A 25083-nucleotide genomic window follows, 5' to 3' on the forward strand; every position below is an offset into this window, starting at 1 on the left:
AACACACCAATCAGCAACTATGCGTCGCCTTAAGCTAAGTATTAGAACTCAGCTAATACTGCTAGTGTGTATGGTGGCCATATTATCGCTGGTCATATTGGCTTGTATCACCGGTGTGTATTTCACCTCGAATCTTACCAGTGCAAGAAGTGAAAGATTGGAAGTCATTTCTGAGCTTAAGGTATCAGAGCTGTTACAAAGTTTCACTAATTTGTACTACCAGGCCTTTTGGCTCTCAACAAGGGATACATTGGAGGACTCGTTGATATCTTCGAAAGTGGGTAACTCGTCTGCTGACACGTCCACAGCAGCTTCGGCTACGATACAAAGTTTTCTCAATTCAAATGAAGATTTCTTACAGTGCAAGCTTTATTCCGTCAATTTTGACACACTTTCATTTGTTGAAACCTCAAGGGACCTAGCAGGTAATATCACGTCAATGACACCATCTCTTTTCCCGTTGGATGAACCTACTCCGGCTGTGTTGCAGGTTTTGGGGAGTTACGGTGGGTACCTTGCAGGCCCTTCTAATAACGGCTCGGCATTTTTCGTCTCCTTGACGTTACCAATATACATAAATTCCTCCATTATCATCGACTCACCAGAGCTTTCTGGGTACTTGACTGTCATGTCACTGGCTAATAGTTTGATGTCTGCCACAAGTTATTCTACGGTGCTGGACGCCGCTGACATTTCTTTCACACAATTAATACTAAATCCACAGAATGCAAGCATCATACTTGGATTTAAATATGTGTTTCCACCATATGGGCATGACATAGATTCTGTCGACGTTCTATATCCTCTTGATGATTATGCACCAGTTTATCAGCTTAACCAACGTCAATATACTGCTGATGGCACGTTAATTTCAACAAACAACCTGGGTTCCTCATCCAAGATTAAGAATCCATTTGGTGAATCTGTGGCTGTGGGATACTCTAAAGCCGATCTTTATTTTGCAAATTGGACTGTTATTGTGGAACAGTCACGATCTTCATTCATGGCGCCAATCGTAAAGTTTAGAAACATCATTATAGGAGTGTCTATTGGAATGGCTGCTTTCTTCTGTCTTATAACGTTTCCATTGGCTCATTGGGGAGTACGCCCAATATTGCGATTACAGAAAGCTTCAGAGGCGATCACCAGAGGCTGGGGGCTACGTACCGGGAAGGATAAGAGGCAAACGCCTGACAGGTATACGCCTTATGCATCAATGACACCTGTTTCCAATTCTTTCCCTAACGACACTGATCCTAACTCTAGATCTTCCACAACCTCAAAAGAACACAGTTTTTTCATTCCAGAAAGGATCCCAGAAAAGAATAGATTTTTCAAAGATGAGCTTTCTGAGTTGACAAACGCATTTAATACCATGACTGAAGAGCTCTACATGCAATATACTCATCTTGAAGATAGGGTCAAAGCTAGGACTAAAGAATTAGAAGTGGCAAAGATTGCCGCGGAAGCAGCTAATGAGGCGAAGACAGTATTCATTGCAAATATCTCACATGAGCTACGAACTCCTCTTAATGGTATCTTAGGAATGACTACGATAGCAACAGAATACACAGATATAGGCATGATCAAGGATTCTTTGAAAGTTATTTACAGAAGTGGAGAGTTACTGCTTCATATTCTTACTGAACTGCTGACATTTTCCAAGAATACACTAAACCGATCCAAATTAAATAAGAAAAACTTTCAGATCATGGATGTGGCATTGCAGATAAAATCCATTTTTGGCAAAATATCAAAAGATCAACACGTTAACTTGATTATCTTCGTCAAACCCAACCTTTTGAGAAATATGATACTTTATGGAGATGCCAACAGAATTATCCAAGTAGTTATGAACCTGGTTGGCAATGCTCTGAAGTTCACGCCTGAAGATGGTACAGTTTCCCTACAAATAAAGGTCGTGGGTGAGTATGACCGTGAGCGCTCCAAGAGGCATGATTATGGCTACGTTTTTGTAAAGAATCCGCATCATAAGTGTGCACCTTCAATTTCTACAGGGAGCCATGTTAAATCAGACAGCAAAGATCAAAGCATATCTCACCTCAAAGTTGATGAAGAATCTCCTTCTACCCCCAATACACCGAATACGCCAACATCTGTGATGCTTAATACGAAAAGAAGACTTTTGCAAGTCACAGGACGGAACAAACCCAATGACACAAATTTACAGGATCTACACAGTGATTTAAATCCTGAAATCACTTTCCATAATGAGAAAGAAGAATTTTCAGATTGTGGAGATTCTATCACTTTACATACTTTAGACAGCTCAGACTATGTTAAAGTTGTATCAGGCTTTCAAAAGGAGGGTCACGGTGAACAATTATCGAATGACTATTCTTCAGATACTAATGTGGAAGCAACAGGAACTGAGCTTAACTCAAAGGATGATGACAATACCGACGATTCTATTTTTGATAAGGGTGGTAGCCGAAGGTTGGATGCTCCAAGAGAATGGACAATTGAAATCACCGTGCAAGACACCGGAACTGGAATCAGTGAAGAACTGCAAGAAAGAGTCTTTGAGCCATTTGTTCAAGGAGACCAAACTCTTTCTAGATCGCATGGTGGTACCGGTTTGGGATTGTCGATCTGTAAACAACTGGCGAAAATGATGAAAGGTACCCTGACTCTGCAAAGTAAGTTAGGAGAAGGTAGTAAGTTCACTTTTAGGTTTCCGATTACTCAAACTGGTGAGGTTTTCAATGAGGGAGAAGATCAAACTTTCAATGACGAATTCAATGAAGACAGCAAAGTGAACAGAAGGGTGAGCTTTATGGAGCCAAAATTTGAAGCAGATGAAGAAGTCGAAGATGAGGATGCAGATGAGGATGATGTATTTGAATTATCAGGGGAGAACATCTGTAATAGTACTGTAACTGCGGACACCGAATTAACTAATAAGAACAACAAAGACCTTAATAATCACAATAATGGACAATTACCTGACAACATTAAAGAGGAGGATGAATTTGAAGAAATAGACGGAGACGCTGCAAAAGTTGAAGCCAAATCGATGGATGGAAATAGCCCCTCCAATTCGTCACCAAAACTCCTGAATATTTCATCGAAAAGCATCAAACAGAATAGAGCCAATGCGGAGAGTTTGACCTTGAAACTTGATGGAACCTCAGAGAAGAAAACACCTGCCTCAGCAGAGAAAACCAAAGATAGGCCTAGCTTGTCAGCAATGCCTTCTTCAGGAACACTTTCCTCACTAGGTACCAGCAATTCGGGAAACGTTTCAATTGATACCAATTTGAGGATTCTGGTAGCAGAAGATAACCAAGTGAACCAAGAAGTCATTCGAAGAATGCTGAATTTGGATGGTCTGAAGGATGTGACCATAGTGAGCAATGGTCAGGAGGCTATTAACACTATCACCGATATAACTAGCAAGGGAGGTTACTTTGATATTGTCTTCATGGATGTACAGATGCCAATTTTGGACGGGTTGAAAGCCACCCAGCATATAAGGAAGGAGTTACACTACACACACCCAATAGTTGCTCTTACTGCCTATGTAGACGAGTCAAATGTCGCCGAATGCCTCGACTCTGGAATGACTGGTTTCTTGGCTAAACCCGTTAGAAAAGTACAACTAAGAAGGCTAATTGCAGACATTTGCTCTGCTTAACTGAATTTAGAACATACTGAGGACGGCTGCAGATGTCTCCTCCGTTCAATATGCCAAAGTCCTCCACTGGGTTAATGTTAGATAGAATGAACCATAGACGTAATAAACCATTACCAACCACGTGACCAGTACAGAGGATTTTCCTCCATTCGCGGCTGTAGTTTTTCCCCTACGAAAACAAATCCTTAGAGAGCCAGAACGGAAGGAATCGTTCAGGGAACAACAAATCAGCTTTTGCACACCGTGAACCATCTCTTGTTAGGAAATGAGCAATTCTGAGCAGCAGGAATCGAATCCTGGTTCGATTGCCCATTCTTCGGACCCACATGAAGATCTGCAGCTAGATTTGCCGTCGTTGAGCTCTTTCCTCAATGTTGACCGATCTCTTTTGGAGGGAGTCAACGAGCTGCTGTTAGCACAGATCAATGTCAAGTTCAACAATTGGGAATCTCTCAAGGCAGAGAAGTTGATTGTTGACATGAATTTTGAACAATTTAAACATGAGTCTTCCAAGAGTTTGGATCATCTCAAGAAAGAACTGAATGCTTCACACACAAAGAATTTGGAGACGGAGAAGTTGCTACAAGAAGAGAAGGAGTCAAAGGATAAATTAACCACTGAATTAGAATCTGCGAAGACTAATATTTCAAACCAGGAGAAAGTTATTGCCAACTTGAAGTTACAGGCGGAGACAGCTTTAGATGAAAAACATTCGGTGTTTGAACTGTTGAACTCTAAGCAAAGCCAGGTAAACACTTTGAAAGCTGAACTAGATCAGCTAAGTTCCAATAACTCTTCGCTGAGAAAACAGTATTTCGAATTGGAGAACAAAAGTCAATCGCTGACCACTGAACTGTCGAGAAATAAACATGAACTTTTTGCTTTAAGTCAAGAATTAGAGCTCACAAAGAAGAATTCTGAGTGGTATGATTCCGAGCTCTCCAATAAAGTACAAGAGTTGAAACGATTGCGTCTGGAAAAAAGGGAAACAGTGTCTCAGTTGCAAAAAGAATTGGATACGAATAGAACTGGATTTATCTCGACTAAAGCAAAATATGACAGCTTGTATGAATCATACAACAAAACAGCCACTGAATTGGACAAGGCACTAACCGATCTCAAGCGAGCTAAAGACGACTACTCTAAGAAGGAATCCGACTTTTTCAAGGAAATGTCAATTAAAGACAACCAAGTACGATTCTTAGAGGAGTCTAATGAGAATAGGAAACAGAGGATAGACGAGCTGGATTCGATCATTGCTACTTTGCAAAGCGAAGTTGATAACAACTCCAGCAAGATCAACTCCCAGCTGGAGGAGAAGGAAAAACTAGTTGAAGCTCAGGAATTACAGATCCAACAGTTGACAGAAACAATTGAAGATCTGACAAACCAGACTGAACATAGCCACGGATTCCTGAACGAAAATGCTCAAAGAGTGTTGAAGCAATCTTCAAGCAATTTATCCTTGAGCCAACTCTACACGGATTTCCAATTAATGAAAAAGCAGCTGAGCAATGAACGAAGATTGAAAGAAAAAATGCAAGTGCAGATTGATCATTTTATTGAAGAACTATCGAAAAAACTTCCAATAATTGAGTCTACCAAAGAGAAATGCTCTTTGATGGAAAATGAACTTGTGGAGTATAGCATTCTTCTTGAGAAAACTAGATTTGAGAGGGATGATGCTAAGAGACAGGTCGCAGCTTGGAACAAGTCCATAGATGAATACGAGGATCGTATAAACTCCTTGGCGACTCAATCAGCCGACCTGAAATCCCAGGTCAGCACGCTAGTGGCTCAAATATCTTTAAAGACTGACGGTTCTTCTCCATTAACCACGGAAGAAAAAGAGCTCATCAAATCATTGAACGGCAAAACTACATCTTTTGTTAACGGATCAGATACCGATAAGATAATATCTGAAAGACTTGTAAAATTCAAGGATATTAACGAACTTGTGAATAAAAATGCTGAACTAATCCAAGCGTTGAGAGAACTCGGAAAGAAATTAGAGAATCAAGAAGCGCACCAAAAAGCTAACAAGGCCACATTTGAAAGTGAAACTTTAAAGGAAGTTAGGGAAAACAACATTCGTCTTGAAGATGAGCTTAAGCAGACTCAAGAAAAACTGTTACTCATAATGAAAGAGCGAGACATGTTCCGAGATATTCATAAGTTGCAAGGTGAACCAACAGAAAGTACTCAAACCTCATCTCAATCAGAAAAAGAAGTCGTAGCTCTCACCGAGGAATTGGATAGATCAAGAACTGAATTAGTAGTGCTGAAGAAAGAGTCTAAAGCAACCATTGAGGAACTCAACAAGCAAATCAGATCTCTGTGGGAAGCCAAGTCTGATATTAATTTACAGCTAGCTAAGGCTAATTCATCGGTAACAATTGCTGAAGAAAGACTAAAGGCATCGTATGAATCAAATAGATTCATTAAGCTAGAGCTTGATCAAATAAAAGGTGCTAATGAATCTCTGTCACAATCTTTGAACTCAACCGAGGAGAATAATAAGAAATTGTTCGAAGAAACTTTATCCCTCAGATCGGAGGTGTCAAATATCAACTCGGAATTGAGGAGTCTTCGGTCTGAAAAGTCAATATGGACTTCGTTTCAAGAAAGAATCAAAGACGAAAACAAACAATTGCACAACGAGAAGGCTTCGCTGAATAGTTTAGTGAACAACCTACAGTTGATGTTATCCGAAAGAGAGAATAGTTACACTGATTCCATTAAGCGCTTATCGACCTCGTTGGATTCAGCTGAAAAGGAGCTTGAAAATGCTAAGCAAAGGATTATCAATCAATCCACCGAGATATCCCTTCTAGTGAAACGGAGAGACAGCGATCTTGAAATTTTACGGGCCAGAATTGATTCCTTGACTGCAGAGTTAAGTTCAACTCGTGAATCTCTAATAAAAGAAACAGCTGCTCTGGCTCGTGCCGACCAAACGGTTGAACTTTTAAATTCTCAAGTTCGGGTTCTGGAAGAGAAAATCAAACCCATTCATGGCATAGCCTCCAGAAGATTATCAGCCACTAGCAAGGACTTAAACACCATCGAGGAGTACAAGGAAGCTCTTGAAAAACTGGAATCTGATTTGGAGATTGCTCAACAATCAGCAGATCAGTTTAAGAATGTAGCAGAAGCAGCAGAAGCAGAACTAACCAGACTTGGTTCCAGCTTTGATGAATACAAGAATGTGTATGAGACCAAATTGAAAGAGTATTCTGAGGAGAATGGCAAGCTTTCATCTTCTAATGAAGACTTAAAACAGAGTATAGAAAAGGTCAAAGAAGAGCTCCAAGATTCAAAGACGGCCTGGGACGAGGAAAGGGGCACACTTCTAAATAAGATCACAAATTTGGAAGTAGACGCAAGCTCAGTCAATTCGTTCAAACATGACCTAGAGGCCAAAGTTGAACTACTTCAGACGGAATTGACACAACTAACGGAAGAATCAAAACTCCAGAATGATGACTTAAACAAAACAAAAAGTGAAATTGATGAGCTAAACAAGGTCAACCAAGAATTAACTCTTTATAAGAATAGCACTGAGTCCCAGATTACCGAATTGACCAACAGGGCTGAAACAGCCGAAAAAGGTTTGAAAGAAGCTGAAATAAGTTGGGAAAATCAGAGGAACTTGCTGCTAGGGGAGATTAAAGAAACCAAGAATAAGATCGACGAACTAAATGTTGAAAACAGAATGCTTTTAAATCAGTTGGAGTCTGCAACGGATAGTACTGGTGGTTCTCAACTGAAGAAAAATGACATTTTGACTGGGGACAATGACAACACCAGCCAACTGATCTCCTTCCTCAGGGACCAGAAAGATCATGTCTCACGCGAGCTTCAACAATCTCAAATGGAAGTTACTCGCCTTCGTCAGCAATTGAGCATAGCTGAGGAAGAGATAGAACAATCTAAGATTGAAGCAGAAAAGCTTGAAGGGTATGAAAAGTTATCCAATGAGTTGCAAGGCGAAATTACTAAATCTGCTGAGTTATCTAAAATAGTATCAGAGTTGCGACAGGGAAATACTGATCTTAGAAATGAAAATCAGAGCCAAGTAAACCGTATCACGGCACTGTATCACCAGCTTGAGCAAGAAAAGGCAAAGAATGAGCCTTTTGAGATACAAATCAAGCAGCTAAAAGTTGAGGTTGAAACAAAAGGCAAGGAAGCCACAATGAACCAGGAGCAGTTAGAATATTGGAAAACTAGATCGCTTAACTTACTGAATGAAGTTGGCTCTATTGGAAACGAAGAATATGTGAAGGAGGCCGAGTCCCTGAAAGAAAAACTAGCCGAAGTCGAAGGAAAGCATTCTGAACTTAGTGCCAGGTTCAACAGACTCAAAGATGAGGCTCAATCAAAGTTGAAGAGGCGCAAAGAGGATTATGAAATGCTTCGTAGAGAACACGAAGAATTGCGCAAAACATTGGCTGATACGAATGCCGAAGTTTCTTCTCTCACTGAGAAATTAAATTTGAGTTCTAAGACCAGTGAGTCTTTGACGCAAGAACTTGAACAATTGAAATCGAAACAGACGTCAGCCGATTTGAATTCTGAAAAGCACGTGGACGAGCTCAAGAAGAAGCAAGAAGAAGTTGAAAGACTGCTTGCAGAAAATAACAAACTGAAAGAAACTCAAGTGCAAAGTCCTGAAACCTCTGAAGAGGTCGAGGCACTTAAGAAAGAGCTTCAAGAAGCTAAAGAGGCTGTTAAGAAGGCTTCGAGCCAAGCTGATAAGGATGATAGCACATCTATTGACACTCTTAAAGCTAAGTTGGCTGCGGAACATGAGGCTGATGTGGCAGCTCGTATTGCCGCAGCTGTAGAAGAAACCAGGAAAAAGATTCGTGCACCTGTGGAAGAGCGTATTCAGAGTGTAATCAACAAGAGGTGGAATGACCGCAAGAAAGATTTGGAAAACGAGTACCAGAAAAGAATAGCTGAAGCATCAAAGAAATCGGAAACTTCAGGCAACGTTGAGGCTTTGAAAAAGGAATATGAAACAAAATTGGAAGAGGTAAAGATTGCCGCTCGAGAGGAAGGCCGTAGTGCGGCTAGGAAGGAAGCCGAACTTCGTACTAACCTACTGAAGCGAAAAGCCGAAAAGGCAGAGGCTGAACTTAGGAAGTTAAAGCAAGCCCAGGAGAAAGTCTCATCTCAGCCTCAACCTCTACCTATAGAAACTGCGGTTTTAGATACAGCGACCGATTCCAAAGATTCAAACGGTACTCAAACCCCCACAAAACGAGCTGCCGAACTTGATTCCCCAGGCTCTGACTCTCCAGGGAAAAAGACCAAGAAAGAGTAACTCATCAGTATCTATTATAATGTACATCTTTATCGTATTACCTAAGCATATCGAGATCCATCAACGCGGGTTGTCTACTAACTATCTCTACGCGTAATTACTCCTCTTCTTTTTCATGTCAGACCAATTCGGCTCAAGCTATGTAGATCCTAGAGAGTACCATAGCGAAGGAGAAGAGTACGAAATTAACAGTGATCAAGGTAAGTTTCATTTACTTTAGGATAAAAATGTCAACACTAACATCCAAGACGATCTTAAATCCAACGAAATTGATGGAAATTATAACCAGAATGAGAGCAAAACTTCAGAAATGGTTGGATATTTTGATCAGCAACGAAAGATCTTAGAGCTGGAAAAAAAATTGAAAGAGAAGGAGAAAGAGAGAACCAAAATTGGAGTCTTTGCACAAAGAGTGGCCACCAGAGATGAATTGAAGAGAGAGCAAGAACAGACATTGGAGAACGTAATGAAACAGAGAACTTACACATTTGATTCTGGAGAGTTGTCGATACAGAAGAGGGAAACGAATGAAAAGGAAAAGTTTACTGGTTTATACATCAACGTGAGATATTTAGATAAAGGGGCTGTAAACGCAATGATGGTGGATAAAAAGATACTTAGAATAGAGAAACTACTGGCCAAAGTTTACCCTCCACTTTATCAGCCCCCATTGTACCCGAATTGGGTTGTTGTAGGTTTGATAATACGGAAAAACGAAACTAAATTGACTATGAACAAGACTTCTAACTACAAGAAAATGACTATTTCCAACTTTAGCCAATCCGTAGATTTGATGTTATTTGGCAAAGCTTTGCAGAAATACTGGAAACTTCAAGTTGGTGCAGTCATAGCGGTTCTGAATCCGGGCATTTGGAAATATAACTTCAAGTCTGCGGACAACATTATGCATCAAGGTTTCAATTTGACGTTGAAAGATAATCACGACTCAATTCTGGAAATTGGTAAAAGTCGTGACTTGGGGTTTTGTAGTTCATTGAAGAGAGATGGAAATGTTTGCCAAACTCCTATTAACATTCAAAAGAGTAAACATTGTACCTATCATACTGAGTTGGCAATGAAAAAGAGTACATCTAAAAGGCTAGAATTAAGCTCAGCATTCCGAATGCGATATCCCGGAGAATCAAATGAGGAAACCAATGCTCATCAACATGTATATATGAAAAAGGGAGGGCGCCAATTGCAAGGGTTTCTCCAATCGGATCCATTATCTGAACGAGAACTGAATAAGAAAGAGTTGGCAGCTAGAAAGCAATTTTCAGACTCGTTATCTCAAAAAGCATTCATGGAGGAGAATTTCAAGAGGACTAATGTTAACAAAGCTGAATTGAAAAGTAAAAAGGAAAGGCAACTATTTAAAGAGTTAGAAATGAGAAGAAGTTTTGTTGAGAAGGGAGCTACGTTCTTTAAGGATGAGGAGATTGAAACCAATGCAGAGAAGGCAGAAAAGATTAGGCTTTCAAAAGCTGCTTTTAGTTCCGGCGCCGTCAATAAAATCGGATTCAATCCTACGCAGAGGTTATTTTCGAAAAGTAACAATCTTGGAATCAAGGCCAAAGCTGCTACCAACTTGAAGGACTTTTTACATGAATCAGAAACCAAAGAAAAGCATTTGAATCTTTCCAAGCATGACATAAAGAAAAGAAGAAAGAAAGCTTTGGAAGTCGTTAGGCGGTTTCAAAAACCTAATGGAGCAGCTAACGTAGAGGCCGACTCAGTTTGCGGGAAGATACCCACAGAGGTCACACTTCCGGATTCTGATTCTGACTCTGATTTTTGATAGTGCATATAATACCGTGTAGTATTAAAAAATTTAGCCTTGATTGTCCAATCAACGCCGTCTGCCTTCGATTTCCTGATCTACTCGTCAATATACCAAACCATGTACCATGTAGAAGAAACGTGAGAAATCTTAAGTGAGATGAAAAAAACTAAGATACGAAAAAAAAACCAAATCCTTCCACTCATAAGTCAAGGTTATGGAGATTGAAGAATGCTCCAACTCCATATCTTAACTCAGCTCCGAAGATTGTCCAGACTCAAATCTTATAGAATTGCCACTCGAGGACCATTTGTTCAAAGAAATTGCATTTACAGGCAGTTCCATCTCACATCAACTTCATCTGCAAAATTTGATAGCAAGACGACAACATTCAAGGAAGAACCGACTTATGATCAGAAAGCTGATGATTTGTTGCTAGAATTGAACAACATATATAAGGATAGGATCATTGGAACCAAATTGAAACGGAAGAGGCTAACTGAGAAGGTCCTGGATGTAGTAAGAAGCCTGCCGGATGGAGTGTTTAAACCAGTAACTATTCCATTCATGTCTAAAGTTATCAACTTTTTGGGTCCCTCTCAGTTTGATTACGAAGAATTAATATCAGTTTTACAGGCTGTAGTTTCTGGGTTGGACTCAACTAATGTCAGAACCTGCCAATACATTCCAATTTTTTGTAACGAATTGGTAAACTGGGAGAGTTTCAAAAAGGACCCACTTGTCAGGTTACAAGTAGTTGAGATATTTATCAATTATATTACGCTATCAACCAACCGGACACTACTTCACAAGTACTTAGACTCCCTTGATTCAGTGGATAGTAATGATCTAGTGAGGATTACGTTGGAAGCGTTCAAGACACGAGCTCCAGACTCAAAGACCATGGTAAAATTGGCTGAACTGAGTGATTTCAAAGACAACTTGATTTTGAATGAGATATTGATAAAATTTTTAGAGGCTTGTGACTTGGAACTGGGAAAGAATACTCAACTTGAGGATAGCATCCTTGCATTCTTAGGTATTATTGACTCGAAGTGTAGAAATGACTTCTCTGCCTACGTCAATGTTCTTTATTTTTGCTCAAAAAATAATTTGAACTCTTTGGCTAAAACAACGTTAGGGAAAATTGAATCAATGCCGAATAATAAAGTCATTTTTGAATCTTTATCACCGGAGGACACTAACGTTTTCATTCTAGTGGCTACCAGATATTCTTTCATACCTTTGGCCAAAAGGGCAATCGAGCTTCATAAGTTCAACGCTGGGGATTCAAATGACTGCATTACGACGTCAATTCAGACACTACTTCAAGGTGAGCCTATGGAAAGTCTAGTTGCTAAGTTGGAGCAACAAATTAAAAGTTTGGAGAATGACGAATCTGAAGAAGCTTATCATCTGCAGTCAGTTGAATCATACAACAAGATTTTGGAGGCAGTATTAAACTTGAATAAATCTGAGGAGTACATTGTAGAGTTAACAAATTGGTGGAAAACCGAGCACGGATTGGAACGTAACTCTGATAGTTTTGCCCTTTTAATTTCTAAATCTCTAGACCAAAATGACTACCATAAGGGTTTGAAATATTTTGAAGAAAGTCTGGACGAATATGTTCATTGGGGTGTTGATGAAGAAGGAATAAACATGACTCACCTCTACAGATTGTTATCAATGTATCTCATGGAATCTTCTGATGCCATTGGTGAAAAGTTCACGATTTTTCAAAAAGTGAAAAGTTTCGGCCATAGGCTGGACAAGGAGACACTAGCGGTTATGGCTAAGCTGATGCTAAACCAAGCTTACATTGGAGATCTTATCGAACTCTTAGAAAGAGAACTACCGCCTTTTGAAAATCCCAAGAGTGATCGCTATCAAGTTTTTCAATATTCCTCGTTGTACAACCTACTAATGGACTTTGTGTTGACCTACGAAAAAGATTCTGAGATAAATTGGTTGGTTTATGGACAGATACAAAAGTATTTCCACGTTCCACAGGAATCATATATTCCAGTAATGAAATTTTTCTGTGAGCATGAGCGCCCTAATGCAGCTTATTTGATCTTTCATACCATGAGAAGCTTGCACAAGAAGAAAGGGCTGGATCCCCCAACGGAGGAAATCTACACATATTTATTTTCAGAGTTTGGTAAGCAGTTATACGAAGAAGGCGTTTTCAAATTGCATTTGTTCTTGAAAATGGACCAAAAGGTGAACGTTGACATCAACATGTTGAATTCAATTCTTGAAGGCTATGTCAATTTACAAGATATATTGAAAGCTCGTGACGTGTTCAACAACGCACTTTCTTTACCAAAAGAGAAAGGTATAAATGAAACTACCATCAACTTGATGCTGAAGACTAATACTTATATCTCTCTTCAGCACACAAAAAACTTTTGGAATAATTTATCCCAGATTGACTACACACCAACAGCTAGCAACTTAAAGCAGTATCTAATTGCTCATTGTTATCATGGCAAGTATTCTGAGGCTTTGGAAGTTTTGCAGACTTCAAGAAGCTATGGAGATTTCGAAATTGACTCAGGCTTGCTAGCCACTGTTTACAATTGGACATTGTCACCCAAGGCCCGCTTGCAGTTGAAAAAATGGGCCGAAAGTGAGTTTCCGCAATTATGGAAGCAGGTCGAGTCTCGTAATTTGATCCAAGAAAACACGGAGTTACCCACATTGATTGATGTTCATAAGAATATAAGATCTATAGAGTGAGGAACTTTAACAGCAACATATGTACATACACTAAATAATAAAGAATTAAGTTACGCAATGCCCAGCATCGCTCTTGTTATAAAAAGAGGTTACCAATGTTTGGATAGTCGATATAACCATGACAGATAGCCCAAAAGCCACACATAAATATGGCGCATACCAATTAAGGAGACCCTTTCTATTGGGAGACATCTTAGCATAACATAATGGGGGCAGTATATATGCCATAATTGACGCAGAAGTTGCGCCTGTGAGTTCTAAAATTGCACCTAAATTACAAGTCAAAAGTGATACAAACATGGCAGAAAAGGAGAGCAGTGTTGTAATAATAAAGTGTGATTTCGTGGAAAGCTTCTCAGCATCACTGCCATTCATGACATCTTTGACAATATCTCTAACTACAAAAATCTCCAAGGGAAATGTAGTCAGCATGTTGAACCCAAAACAGAATCGAGCTATATTGACGACCCAATCGTCTGCGGGAAAATTGTTCAGAATATTTCCTTTCGTTTTATCTTTGAATATAGCAAATCCAGCAATACCCATAATGGAACAGCATACCATGGCAATAGCGCAAGATATATGAGTTAATTGTGTAAACCTATCCAATGTAGCCTTTTTCATGGATCTGTAAATGAATGTGGTATTATGGTGGCATACTAGCGCAAAGGAAATGACACTTATTCCTTGAAACATACCGATATCAAAGAACCAATTTTTCAACGACATTGAACCTTTGAGTTCAGAACTGACAACTGGACCCCTTGCAAGGACAATGATGACAATAACGAGCATGGATACTAGTGCCAACCCAGAAGCTTTCGATAATTTTGAAATGTCTCTGTTAAGTGCAAGTGGGTAGCTTATGAAACATGTCGTTAATATAATAATAGAGTTTCTAGAAAGCAAAAAATCCAAGAATCGATTCGATTGAATGGCTGATTTGAAAACACTCCGTATAACATGAGGGATCGTGTCACCAATAATCACGCAAAACGCCATAGACCCACCATAAGCAAATAAGCCTTGAGCCAGTAAAATAACGTATTTGCCTTTGTTCCCAAAACAATGATAGACGCTGCCTTGGTAAGAATGGGTTCCAGATAATTTCGTGTTTATAATCACCAAGCGGATCGTCCAATCCACTAGAATTGTCAGCAAAACCATAATCAGGAGTGCACCCACCATCCCACAGTTTCTAAAAGCATAAGGCTGACCTATTATACCAGCCCCCAGTATGCTGTTTGCCATGTTCATAAAGGCATTTCCCATATTGGATTTACCCTTTTGGGTCATGATTCCTTCCAATTCCAATTCTTCAGAATCGTCAATAGCTTCTTCTATTTCAAAGCTATCAGAAGGATCACCATGCGGTTGATCCAACTCAGAACTGACCTGAGGTAAGTTCTGATATTTGGACGTTGACATAACGATTTGTTTGCAAATGTTTTAGTGAAAAGCTGCTCGGCCAAATCGATCATTTTGGAAGGACCCTGTCAAGATGTTAAATGTCGCGAATGAATTCATTCAGTAAGGCTTCCAGCCCAGATGTATAAAGATCGTAAAAATATCCACACTCTGGGACTGCACCGATTAGAATATTCACCTGTTCTGAAGTGGAGGCCATATCGTTTGTTATATATGGACCAGTAATGTTATTTGGTTGGGAGAAAATGATTTCATTAAGGTAGGGTTGAGCGGCAGTGTTTTTGTAGTCCTCTCGGAGTCCTAGATTAGAGATCTCCAGAGTACAAGTTCTTGGTTTGGAAGATTTCTGGAGTAGATAGTCCTTGGCGTTTACATAGTTGAGCATTCCAACTAACTGAGCACTTTCTTCCAGTTTAACTGGAGATAAATGGGATTGTATGTATCTGACGTAATTCCAATCGAATGATTCATGAGAGACTAGTCTCGTGGATAACTTGAGTTCCACAGCAGAAACGAATAGTCCATAACTCTTAGCATTTCTTTTGTCTAATAAGGTTCTCAAATTCACTGGAATGCTACAGTTTAAAGAGAGTTGAGTAAACTGAGAAAGCACTGAAAGGTTCAAATATAGCCAGAAACTCGTGAAGGAGACCGATTGCGCCTTCAGTAAGGACTTCAACTTAATGAATTCTTGGGTATTTATTGTGATTAGATGCTTTAACGTCTTGAACTCGTTATCTTTTATGGGAGACTTGACACTGATATTCCAACTTGGATCATCCGTTTGATACTGAGATTTCTCTGTGAATGGCATTTTGCCTAGTTTCCCAAACCAATTTGACAACCACTTGGGGCTGAATTCACTGAACAGACATCCGATCAGGTATCTAGTTGAAGGTGTTGTGAATTTTGAGAGTTGCGACTCCTCCTCTAAGTCTTTGCCAATTGGTTGATTATTCAATAGACAGACCAATTCTTCGTGGAAAAAAGCAGCAGAATTCCCGTCTAGTAGCGTATGGTCACACTGTAATAATAACCATTGAGAATTGAGAACGACTAGTTTCCACAAGGGCTTGTTGATTGCAGTTACAAAGCAGTATCTATGAGCCATACCGATCTCCTCCACAATATCACTACCCGTTTTGAACTCCACAACATCATCAACGCTCCAATCCGATATTTCCTGCAAATATAGGTCGTTGGTGCCGTCTTCTTTGAACACATTCAGTCTCAGCTGTTTACGGCTTGCCACCAGTTTCTGAATTCCAAATAAAAGAACCTCTTTATCAACGCATTCACTCAATTTTGAAGCCACAATGAAACAGGAGTATGTCTTCAGAACGTTTCTCTGATAGTTGTATTCTTCAATTGGCCTCAAAGTCCTCCTGCCCGCTTGACTCGTAGTACCTTCCATTGAAGTATTTCTAGGAAATGCCTGATTTCTCGAAATATTATGATAAACCAATACTTTCGTAATACAAATAATACAATACAATACTACAAACTACTTATTTGGGATCGACGATGAAATAGTTAGGATCGTCTTTATGAGCTTCATACTCAGCATCAGAGATGGTCTCAAGAGTGCTTACCTCTTCGTACTCACCATCGTCATTATCCTTAGCTATCGAGGAACTAGCTGGAACGACACCCGTGGCAGGTTCCTTCTTCTCGGGCTCTTTCTTGGATCCAAGAGAAGCCTTTCTCTTTATGCTTCCCAAGAATGACAACCGATTCTTTTTCTTGATGTCTTCATCTGCCTTGCTAGTGGTTGTGGGAACATCTTCTACCACCTCAGTGAATAGTGGTTTGGCATCTTTATTGAGAGTTTCGTCATCAATCTTGATTTCGGGTGAATTGCTAGCAAAAGACTCGTTTCTTTTAATGTCTGCAGTTTTCTTAGCCCCGTTGCCCACCTGTGCGGCATCAGATGCACCTTTAGAAGCAGTATTGGTCGAAGAAGAAACAACTTTGGAAGCACCAGAAGCAGCAGCACCAGCACCAGAAGCGGCGGCACCAGCGGCAGATCCAGCGGCTGCACCAGTTGCAGCACCTATAGCAGCACCAGTGGCAACTCCACCAGCAAAGAAGGAACCTGTCGATGCTAGCTTCTTACTCAGTTTGCTTTTTTCCTTTTTCAGCTGTTTTACTCTTTGCAATTCAGCAACATCCTCCTTGAGTCGCTTTTCTTCCTCAGCTCTGTCTAGCTTCTCTTGAGCATACTGTTCTTCCTTCTGCTGGCGCTCTATTTCTTTTTCCTTTGCGAGTCTTTCCCTTTCTAGCTCGGCCTCCAACGTTTTACGTTCGTTTGCCTTTGCAACCTCACTTCTTATTCTGGCCTTCTCAGCCAACCATTCGGATTTCAAAGACTCGTTGTGTTTCCTCTTTACTTCTCTCGATGCTACAGCAGCACCAGTAAGAAATCCAATCTTGGAAGCGTGTTTCTCAATTGCACTACCCAAGGCGGAGACATGACTTTGAAGCTTTTCAAGTTTCTTCGTAGACTTTGTATGATCAACACTTAGAGCAGCAGCTTTAGCATCGCACTCTTTTTGGAACTGTTCAGATTCATCGACAGTTGCTTGCAGTTTTGCTTCCTCTGCAACCAATTCCTCTAGCTCAGCTCTCTTTGCGTTCAATGCTTCATTCTTGTCAAAGGCTTTTTCTTCAAGGTCGTCTGCGATGGCTTTTTCTTCCTCAACTTTGACTTTGAGCTCCTCAATTTTTGTCTTCTCGTCTTCCTGACCTGTTGTGGCATTCAGCAGCTTAGTTTCAAGATCTTCTTTGTATTGCTTAGCATTTTCTTCTAGCTTGGTCTTATTAGTTTCATGTTCTTCAGCCAACTTTTCCTCTTCAGCCAAAGCTTTAGTACCCAAGTCGTCTATTTCTTTTCTAGTCTGAGTGGCAAATTCTTCTAGAAGTGTGGCATTTGAAAGAATGGTCGAGCTAAGAGCAGCAATGTCAGTGTCGAATCTGGCAACAATGATGTTGTTTTCTCTAGTCAACTGAGTTTGGTATTTTTCCAGGTTCTTTGATTGTTGCAGATCCTTTTGTTCGTGGTATTGCTGTTCAGTTTGTCTTTTCTTCAGCTCATCGGCTTTCAGGTTTAAATCAACTTGTTTGTCGATCTTTCCTAATAGAGGTTTGACTCGAGCCTGGGCGATACTGTAGATCTGAGCTTGGGTTAGCAACAATCCACCTCCCAAGTCAACGACTTGGTCAGGGTTCTCCACATCTTTCTTTTGCAATGAGCTTTCAGCAATCTCTTTGTTTTGCTTGTACCTGTTGAGCAATAGAGGTTTGTCTTTCAGGGTTTTCTCTGCATCATCTTCAGCGGGTGGCTGGAGTAAATCTGGTGTAATGACAACGGGTTCCTTGAGTAATTTCAACTCAGCCTCTTTCAATTTCGCTTGAGCTTCCTTAACAGCCTTGGCGCCTTCTTCTGTATCTTTGATGGCTTGCTGAGTTTGCTTGGTGACCTTCTTGTCAGCAACATCTTTCTTTGCTTCCACATTGTCAACCTTGTCATCTTCTTTGGCTTCTTGACTCTCTGACACCTGCTCTTCTTGAGCCTCTGGTGCTTGCTCCTCTTCTTGTTCAGCTTGAGAGCCTTCATCTTGAGGAATGTCCCCAGACTGTGTATCCTTGTCCGCAACCTCTTCCTCAGCATCCTGAGGAAGAACATCTGTGGCCGGTTCAGGTTGCTCTTCCTGATTGTCTTCGGCAGTGCTGCCTTTGATTGAGATATCAGATGCATCGAGTACAGACTCTGACTCAATTGGGTCCACTGTAGCGTTCGCATCATCATGGTCCAAGATTGTCTCCTCTTCGGCGTTGTCTACGTCCTCTGGTTTGACGTCGGCCACAATTTGTGGAGGATAGGACTCCCTCTTTGGCGAGGCTGCCTTTGCATCAGTACGAAAAGGAGAAACCCATGACTTGGTCCCCTTTGTCTTCTCAACAAGATCACTTAGCCTGGTGTGCTGCTTAGGAGGATTCTTTGAGGCTTCCTGCTCTAGCTGAATTTGGGCAATTGGGGTGGTCATGATAATCTGAACCAGTTAGTAAAACTGAAATACATCCACGGAGGCCACAATCAAAGGGCTGGGCACTTACCACTTGGAATTCAAACCTTCAACTTTACCCTTCAATTTCAATGGTTGGGAAAATATGGAGCAATGAAAGTCAACAATTTCTTAAGAGTGAGGTGTCTGACGTTAGTGAAAACACCCTACTTCCCAAAACGGCAATACCCCAATTGGGAAGGCGTGATGATGGTTGAAACTGACATCACAGAGGCCATCCTGCGATTACATAATGTTGATCTATTCGCGAGAGCCTCTCTCGACCTACTCCCCACAAACGATAAGATACGAAGATACATAGGAAAAAAGTACTACGGACTCGCAAGTTGTTTTTGGCAAACAGTTTACGGCGATCATTTTTGAGTTGCCGTTATCTTTCACCACGCATGTTATCAGGCTACCCTGAACCTCAATACTCCAAAATCCCTTCTTCCCCTACACTCAACTCGGTCACTAATTTGGAAATGTACAAGCTAAAGGCAGACGGTTTGGCATCGAATTCGATCCTCACCACAGATTCACACGGCAATTTCGTCGAGGAATCCACCGGAAGGAAGATCACTCTTAGAGGGGTTAATCTTGATGCTACCGCTAAGCTACCTCTAAACCAAACTACGTACAAACCCAGAGGCAAGAAGATCTTCTATGAAGGCGACACAGTCTCGTTCGTGGGGCGACCCTTCCCACTAGAGGATGCTATGATACACATTAACAGGATCAAATCATACGGATTCAATACGATTCGATTCATCATTACGTGGGAGGCGATCGAACACGAAGGCCCAGGAAAATATGACGAGGATTACATTAACTACACCATCGAGTTGCTCAAGATTATACATGATGCTAAAGGGTTGTACGTATTCATTGATCCTCATCAAGACGTGTGGTCTAGATTTACTGGTGGTAGTGGTGCTCCATTATGGACTATTTATGCTGCTGGGTTGGATCCAACAAGTTTCCATAATACAGAAGCTGCGTTCGTACAAAACAACTCTAAGGATCCCCAGAATTATACCAAAATGGTTTGGACCTCAAATTACTACAGGTTGGCAACCCAAACATTGTTCACTATGTTTTTCAGCGGCAAAACGTTCTTTCCCAAGTGCATCATTAATGGCGAGAACATCCAGTATTATTTGCAGAGGCATTTCATTGCTTCCGTGGCTCATTTCTTTTCTAGGCTCAAAGAAACTGCTCCTTATGTATTGCACCAAACCGTAATTGGGGTTGAATCAATGAATGAGCCTAACTCCGGACTTTTGGGTTTCAAAGATCTTTCCAAAATTCCAGACGATCAACAACTGCGAATTGATACAACCCCTACTGTATTCCAGTCTTTGATGACATGCAACGATATTCCTTGTGAGGTCGACACATACTATATATCGGTTTTCGGTCCAAGAAAGTCTGGGAGTCGCTTAGTCAATGAACAGGGAGAAGTTTTGTGGTTGAAAAATGACGAGGCAGATCGGAAATACAACTTCAAAAGGGACCCTGGATGGAAAATTGGCCATTGTCCTTATGAACTACATGGGATATGGGATTCCGATGCTCTAACGTTAATGAAGCCTGATTATTTTGCTGTTCATCCGTTGACCGGTGAAGAAGTAGATATTGATTATTTCATTAATCACGAGTTTGTGGAACATTATAAGGAATATAAAGCTGCCATAAGGGCAATAGACCCAGATATCTTTATGTTTATGCAACCACCAGTAATGGAGGTGCCTCCAGTTTTAGTAGATTCTCCAGTTATTGACGACAAGACAGTGAACTGTCAGCATTATTACGATGGGATGTCACTTATGTTCAAAACTTGGAATACCAAGTACAACATTGATACTTTAGGTATAATGAGAAAAAGATACAGCAATCCAATATTTGCCATTGTATTTGGAGAAAAGAACATAAGGAAGTCGCTTCGGTCCCAGTTGGGTGAGATGAAGAAAGAGAGTCGTAAAAATTTGGGGGCTAAGGTGCCTGTTCTAATTACAGAAACCGGAATGCCATTTGATATGGATGATAAAGCTGCTTTTTCGAACGGTAATTATACTTCACAAACGAAGGCTTTAGATGCTCTTGGATATGCCTTGGAAGGAAACAATTTGAGTGTGACCTATTGGACTTATACTTCGACTAACTGCCATAAGTGGGGAGATCGATGGAATAACGAAGATTTTTCTTTATGGTCTCACGATGATCGTGCTGCTTCTTTTGACGATGATAGATTCAGTCTTAGAAGCAATTTTTTGTATGAAAGTGAAGACGATCAAACTTTCACGACCACCCTAAGTAAATCAAAGGACGACTTCAAGGTAGTCCAAACCAGGGAATACCACAGAGGTGGGGGATACCAATCAATATGGAACGGTACTAGAGCCCTGAAAGCAATATTGAGACCATACCCAGTATTTGTCAATGGTGTTGTAAAATGCTGTGAGTACGATCTTCAAGGCTCCAAGTTTCAATTGACAATCGACTCGGACCGTGTGCATTCCAGTACAAAAGCATTAACAGAGATATTTGTTCCCAGAGTCATATTTCATCCTAGCAAGATCAAAGTATCCTGTTCATCGGGAACATTTGTTTTAGGCAATGATTCAGTTCAGGTATTGCGATGGGACCATGATATTAATGCAGGAGATCAAGAGATAACTATACACTTGAGTGATTCAGATGCAGAATTATCTGAGAAAGTCGGAAATAGTCGATTAAGAGATCTGCTGTGTGGCTGTTTTAAGTCTGTTCAAAACATCTTATGTTAAGAGGGGAAACCATTATGCGGGCAAATGATTCCTTAGTAACCATGGGCCTTGTAGCCAGCAGCTATCAGCTCCAGTCAACTACCTAGTTATGTAGTTTTACATACATGTTTTCGTGCACCACTCAAAAGTGTTCTCGAACACCCAACGACCTGTTGGTTCCATCTGAAAGACATCATCGAAAGACACTTAACGAACCCCAGGGTATTAAATAGCATGGTATTGGCAGATCTTGGAAGGCGTATCAATAACGCCGTTGGAAATGTCACCAAGTCCAATGTTGTTGACGCTGACGTCATCAGCAACATGTTAAAGGAGATTTGTAACGCCCTATTGGAGTCCGATGTGAACATTAAACTAGTTGCCCAATTGAGAGAGAAAATACGAAAACAGATCGACGCAGAGGATAAACCAGGAATTAATAAGAAGAAGCTGATCCAGAAGGTCGTTTTTGATGAGCTGGTGAAACTTGTTGATTGCAACGAAGCTGAGCTGTTCAAGCCAAAGAAAAAACAGACGAATGTGATCATGATGGTCGGTTTACAAGGTGCTGGTAAGACAACAACCTGTACTAAACTGGCAGTGTATTACCAGAGAAGAGGATTCAAAGTGGGAATGGTCTGTGGTGACACTTTCCGAGCTGGTGCGTTTGACCAGCTGAAACAAAACGCTACCAAGGCTAAGATTCCCTACTATGGTTCATATACAGAAACTGACCCTGTGAAAGTGACCTTTGATGGTGTGGAAGAATTCAGGAAGGAAAAGTTTGAAATAATAATTGTGGATACTTCTGGTAGACACAGGCAGGAGGAAGATTTATTCGAAGAGATGGTACAAATTGGAAAAGCTATCAAGCCTAATCAAACAATCATGGTACTGGATGCTTCCATAGGTCAATCTGCCGAATCTCAATCTAAAGCATTTAAGGAATCATCCGATTTTGGTGCCATTATCATAACTAAAATGGATTCCAATTCCAAGGGAGGAGGTGCCCTTTCAGCTATAGCTGCCACCAACACTCCAGTAGCGTTTATTGCCACCGGAGAGCACATTCAGAATTTCGAAAAGTTTTCAGGAAGAGGATTTATCTCAAAACTTTTAGGAATTGGTGATATAGAGGGTCTTATGGAACATGTTCAGTCGATGAACTTGGATCAAGGTGATACTATCAAGAATTTCAAGGAAGGAAAGTTTACTTTACAGGATTTTCAAACGCAATTGAACAACATCATGAAGATGGGGCCACTGTCCAAACTCGCTCAAATGTTGCCTGGTGGAATGGGACAATTGATGGGACAGGTTGGTGAAGAGGAGGCTTCAAAGAGATTGAAGCGAATGATTTATATAATGGATTCAATGACGAAGCAAGAGTTGTCAAGTGACGGTAGATTGTTTATTGATCAGCCTTCAAGGATGGTAAGAGTTGCTAGAGGCTCTGGTACCTCTGTAACTGAGGTGGAGCTTGTTCTTTTACAGCAAAAGATGATGGCTCGTATGGCATTACAATCTAAGAATATGATGAGTGGGGCCGGCGGTCCAGCAGGGATGGCTTCCAAAATGAATCCAGCTAATATGAGAAGAGCTATGCAACAAATGCAATCAAACCCAGGAATGATGGATAACATGATGAATATGTTTGGTGGAGCTGGAGGAGCTGGAGGAGCTGGAATGCCGGATATGCAAGAAATGATGAAACAAATGTCCAGTGGCCAAATGAAAATGCCCAGTCAACAGGAAATGATGAGCATGATGAAACAGTTTGGTATGGGCTAAACAATAGTGTCTAGATAGGGGTACCTAGTAACAACTGTATTTAATATCGTCATCATTTTTCGTTAAAATTCAAGTTGAGATTTGTCATCTTGATCAACTAACTGATCTCTATTTCTTTTCCTAGATTGCAGTTCTTCTTCATTAAGTTTCTTTTTGAAATTATTGAACATTTTAATGTATTCATTGAGACTAGTCTTTTCCCATTCATGTTTCACAGATTTGCCTGGGTGGTCCGTGTCCCATTCTTCAATCTCTGACTGTAAACTACGAAGATTAGGAGATTCATCGGGCCAGAACTCCTTAACTCTTGGGTCAAATGGAACGCACACGTTTCCTGTCTTGGGGTGAATGCAAAAGGGAGACTTCAATAAATGCCCCATCAGTTTGGAAACCTCAATATCCAAACGAGGGTACATTGAGAGAATAACAATATCAGTTTTCCAATCACGTACAGCAAAGCCCTTCTTGGCTTGGGTATCAATATCTTTCCATTTTTCTAGACTAGACCTGCCTGGCTTCTCAGTCCAGAGTTTCGCCAATGACTCACGAGTAGCCGCATCGGAAATCTTCTTTGCAAGGTCTTCTATGGCTCTTTTGTCATCCCTCCAGGGATCTTGTTCTTCTAGTATAACTTCTTTGAAAGATTTGAGAAGTATACCAGTAGACCTCTCGATATGGGGATGCAAGGGCCTTCTGAACGTCAGATTTCTATTTTTATGACCTCCCTTCAAATTCAACACGTCCAGATAGTCAATAACTGCTTTTCTTAGGGTATCGTTCATACTCCTTGCCCTTTGATCACTGACCCAGCAATGTGCCCCTCTTCGTCCAGAAAATACCCAGATCATGTGCTCAAATCCAAAATCATCCCGTAATGCTGTATCTACAATCTCTATGGCAACATTGATGAATTTCCAGCATTTGTGGCAGATTCCCGTCTTGGAACAACATGTTCTAATGTCATCGTAGTCGGTCAAATCGATATCAACAACAAACTCTTTCTCTATAGGTTTCATCATGTTTTTCGATACTGTTTTACGTTTGCTGGGATTTATGGAGTAAACTGCCCCAATTTCGAATCTTGTAGGAGTGACCCTTACTACAGTGTCTTTGAACTCTTTTGCACTGACGAACGAATTGTATCTCTGATATGCACCACTTTTAAACTCGAAAGCAAACTCTCTCATGGTGAAATCTGTTTGAGGAATCGGAGAATGGTTCAACCATTCGAAAACTGGCTTGAACGGCAATAAGCGTTCATAGTAATTCCTCATGTCATATTCTGATGGTGTATAAGATGAACTCTCAGCCTTTATCAGGTTTGCCTCCATAGGAGAGGACTCCTTGGTATTTTTGTTGGGAGACGATTGAACACTTGAAACAGCTGGTGAGCTCATTGCACCACTGCTGATCTCTGGCAATCCAGGCATACGACTTGTTAGACAAAAAGACTGGAGCCCTTTGGAGTTTACTTTAACGCGTTTGGATATCTCGCGTCTGTTTTTACAAATGATGTT

At 40.6% G+C, this 25083-nt stretch overlaps 10 protein-coding genes across 10 annotated transcripts; 6 read left to right on the forward strand and 4 right to left on the reverse strand.

Moving 5' to 3' along the window:
- Positions 1 to 19: 19 nt before the first annotated feature.
- Positions 20 to 3658, forward strand: PAS_chr4_0315 (Histidine kinase osmosensor that regulates a MAP kinase cascade; the record flags this gene model as incomplete). The annotated part of the gene is made up of 1 exon (XM_002493691.1): positions 20 to 3658. The coding sequence occupies one exon, from the start codon at positions 20 to 22 to the stop codon at positions 3656 to 3658; it is 3639 nt and encodes a 1212-aa protein (XP_002493736.1).
- Positions 3659 to 3923: 265 nt separating this feature from the next.
- Positions 3924 to 8990, forward strand: PAS_chr4_0316 (Myosin-like protein associated with the nuclear envelope; the record flags this gene model as incomplete). Its single annotated transcript, XM_002493692.1, has 1 exon — positions 3924 to 8990. The coding sequence occupies one exon, from the start codon at positions 3924 to 3926 to the stop codon at positions 8988 to 8990; it is 5067 nt and encodes a 1688-aa protein (XP_002493737.1).
- A 115-nt stretch (positions 8991 to 9105) lies between these two features.
- Positions 9106 to 10788, forward strand: PAS_chr4_0946 (uncharacterized protein; the record flags this gene model as incomplete). The annotated part of the gene is made up of 2 exons (XM_002493693.1): positions 9106 to 9190; positions 9239 to 10788. 2 exons carry the CDS (start codon positions 9106 to 9108, stop codon positions 10786 to 10788), a joined length of 1635 nt encoding a protein of 544 aa, XP_002493738.1.
- Positions 10789 to 11001: 213 nt separating this feature from the next.
- PAS_chr4_0317 (Hypothetical protein) lies at positions 11002 to 13515 on the forward strand (the record flags this gene model as incomplete). Its single annotated transcript, XM_002493694.1, has 1 exon — positions 11002 to 13515. One exon carries the CDS (start codon positions 11002 to 11004, stop codon positions 13513 to 13515), a length of 2514 nt encoding a protein of 837 aa, XP_002493739.1.
- A 45-nt stretch (positions 13516 to 13560) lies between these two features.
- PAS_chr4_0318 (uncharacterized protein) lies at positions 13561 to 14943 on the reverse strand (the record flags this gene model as incomplete). Its single annotated transcript, XM_002493695.1, has 1 exon — positions 13561 to 14943. One exon carries the CDS (start codon positions 14941 to 14943, stop codon positions 13561 to 13563), a length of 1383 nt encoding a protein of 460 aa, XP_002493740.1.
- A 76-nt stretch (positions 14944 to 15019) lies between these two features.
- PAS_chr4_0319 (N-acetyltransferase, confers resistance to the sphingolipid biosynthesis inhibitor myriocin (ISP-1)) lies at positions 15020 to 16357 on the reverse strand (the record flags this gene model as incomplete). Its single annotated transcript, XM_002493696.1, has 1 exon — positions 15020 to 16357. The coding sequence occupies one exon, from the start codon at positions 16355 to 16357 to the stop codon at positions 15020 to 15022; it is 1338 nt and encodes a 445-aa protein (XP_002493741.1).
- A 94-nt stretch (positions 16358 to 16451) lies between these two features.
- Positions 16452 to 18989, reverse strand: PAS_chr4_0320 (Hypothetical protein; the record flags this gene model as incomplete). The annotated part of the gene is made up of 1 exon (XM_002493697.1): positions 16452 to 18989. One exon carries the CDS (start codon positions 18987 to 18989, stop codon positions 16452 to 16454), a length of 2538 nt encoding a protein of 845 aa, XP_002493742.1.
- A 425-nt stretch (positions 18990 to 19414) lies between these two features.
- On the forward strand, positions 19415 to 21796 carry PAS_chr4_0321 (uncharacterized protein; the record flags this gene model as incomplete). The annotated part of the gene is made up of 1 exon (XM_002493698.1): positions 19415 to 21796. The coding sequence occupies one exon, from the start codon at positions 19415 to 19417 to the stop codon at positions 21794 to 21796; it is 2382 nt and encodes a 793-aa protein (XP_002493743.1).
- A 213-nt stretch (positions 21797 to 22009) lies between these two features.
- On the forward strand, positions 22010 to 23566 carry PAS_chr4_0322 (Signal recognition particle (SRP) subunit (homolog of mammalian SRP54); the record flags this gene model as incomplete). The annotated part of the gene is made up of 1 exon (XM_002493699.1): positions 22010 to 23566. One exon carries the CDS (start codon positions 22010 to 22012, stop codon positions 23564 to 23566), a length of 1557 nt encoding a protein of 518 aa, XP_002493744.1.
- A 62-nt stretch (positions 23567 to 23628) lies between these two features.
- Positions 23629 to 24996, reverse strand: PAS_chr4_0323 (Subunit of DNA primase, which is required for DNA synthesis and double-strand break repair; the record flags this gene model as incomplete). The annotated part of the gene is made up of 1 exon (XM_002493700.1): positions 23629 to 24996. The coding sequence occupies one exon, from the start codon at positions 24994 to 24996 to the stop codon at positions 23629 to 23631; it is 1368 nt and encodes a 455-aa protein (XP_002493745.1).
- Positions 24997 to 25083: the final 87 nt, after the last annotated feature.

This window comes from Komagataella phaffii, chromosome 4 (genome assembly GCF_000027005.1).
Source record: "Komagataella phaffii GS115 chromosome 4, complete sequence".
In the NCBI taxonomy this organism is placed as follows: domain Eukaryota; kingdom Fungi; phylum Ascomycota; class Pichiomycetes; order Pichiales; family Pichiaceae; genus Komagataella; species Komagataella phaffii.